Source organism: Orycteropus afer, unplaced genomic scaffold (assembly GCF_000298275.1).
Source record: "Orycteropus afer afer isolate SDZICR_OR568_19922 unplaced genomic scaffold, OryAfe1.0 scaffold00273, whole genome shotgun sequence".
Lineage (NCBI taxonomy): Eukaryota > Metazoa > Chordata > Mammalia > Tubulidentata > Orycteropodidae > Orycteropus > Orycteropus afer.
In genome coordinates this window covers 3,739,611-3,740,830 of record NW_006921860.1, presented here as the reverse complement: position 1 = coordinate 3,740,830, position 1,220 = coordinate 3,739,611, and the positions used below count along the sequence as shown (strand labels likewise).

Below are 1,220 nucleotides of genomic sequence, written 5' to 3'. Positions count from 1 at the left end.
CTCAGTGGGCTCTGCAGCACGTCCATCCCCACGTTGTACTGCCCCCGAATCGTCCTGGAAGTGCTTTCTGTGCTCCGGAAAGTCAGCGCCCAGTGCCACCAGGTGTCTGAGCAGGTTATCGCCTCCGCGGAGATGCGGCACCAGCAGTGGCTGAAGAGGACCCTGCGGTCTAGGCAGAGGCAGAACCACCTGCTCATGTTACGGAGGTGTGGGGTCCACACTTGTTGGGGAAGCCCTGTGGGACAGCAGGACCTAGGGATGGAGGGTTTTGAATCCTTATTTTGAGAAATACTTCTTTTCAGAGAAAGGTACAGTACATTTTACGGTAAAACTTGCCAAAGCCAGAACATGTGTAAGGCAGAAACCTGCCAGAGAAGGAAAACTAAAATATTTTCCCCTGATAGAGAGCGATAGAAAAGTGTCAAAGGTGGAGAGCTGGAAGAGCAGGGCCCGCTGAGTTCCGACTGTCTCGGGCTTCACGGAACAGGTGGAGCCTGGCTTGACATGTCCGAGTTAGCATAAAATGCACTTAGGACCTAGTAGGTACTACAGACACATCGTAGCGTGTCTGGCTGATGCTGTCATGCTCAGATAATCACTGTCGATGTTCCAAGATCGATTTATAAGGGCACTGCTAATAAAAGGCAGTAGTAATGGGAACCTAAAAATAGAGGCATCTGACCACGTCAGGACCGACTTGTAATGGCATTGTTGGAAGGGATCCCCATGGTGAGTTGGAGACTACCTGCATTTTAAAATCTTGCTCACAGCTCTGGCCTATGGGAACAGCATACGGGCGTCCCTCGCTCCATTAGCTCCATTAACTTCGCACACGCTGTGTATTTTACAAACTGAAGGCTTGTGGCAACCTTGTGTTGGGCAAGTTTCTTGGTGCCAATTTCCCAGAAGTGCATGCTCACTTTGTGTCTCTGGGTCACATCTTGATACACCAGGATATTTCAGAGGTTTTCACGGTGCCATCACAGACTTTAACTAGCCCACAGTATGGTATAAACAAACTCTTACATGGAGTGGGAAACCAGAGTACTCACGTGACTCACTCTTGTCACTGTGGTGGTCTGGGACCAAACCCGAAGTATCTGCCAGGTCCACATGGGCAGTTCTAGCTACCAAATGAATATTGACTTTAAACCATTGTTGTTGTTGTTGTCATGTGCCGTCGAGTCAAACCCGACTCATAGCGACCCCTCCTTGGGTTT

At 49.6% G+C, this 1,220-nt stretch overlaps 1 protein-coding gene across 1 annotated transcript in view; it reads left to right on the top strand.

The window, feature by feature from the left end:
• Positions 1 to 1,220, top strand: part of ERMARD (ER membrane associated RNA degradation) — a 52,476-nt gene that overhangs the window by 46,650 nt on the left and 4,606 nt on the right. Inside the window, exon 9 of the mRNA XM_042782261.1 lies at positions 6 to 206. Coding sequence (XP_042638195.1) covers positions 6 to 206 — 201 coding nt within the window. The remainder of the gene's footprint in view (positions 1 to 5; positions 207 to 1,220) is intronic.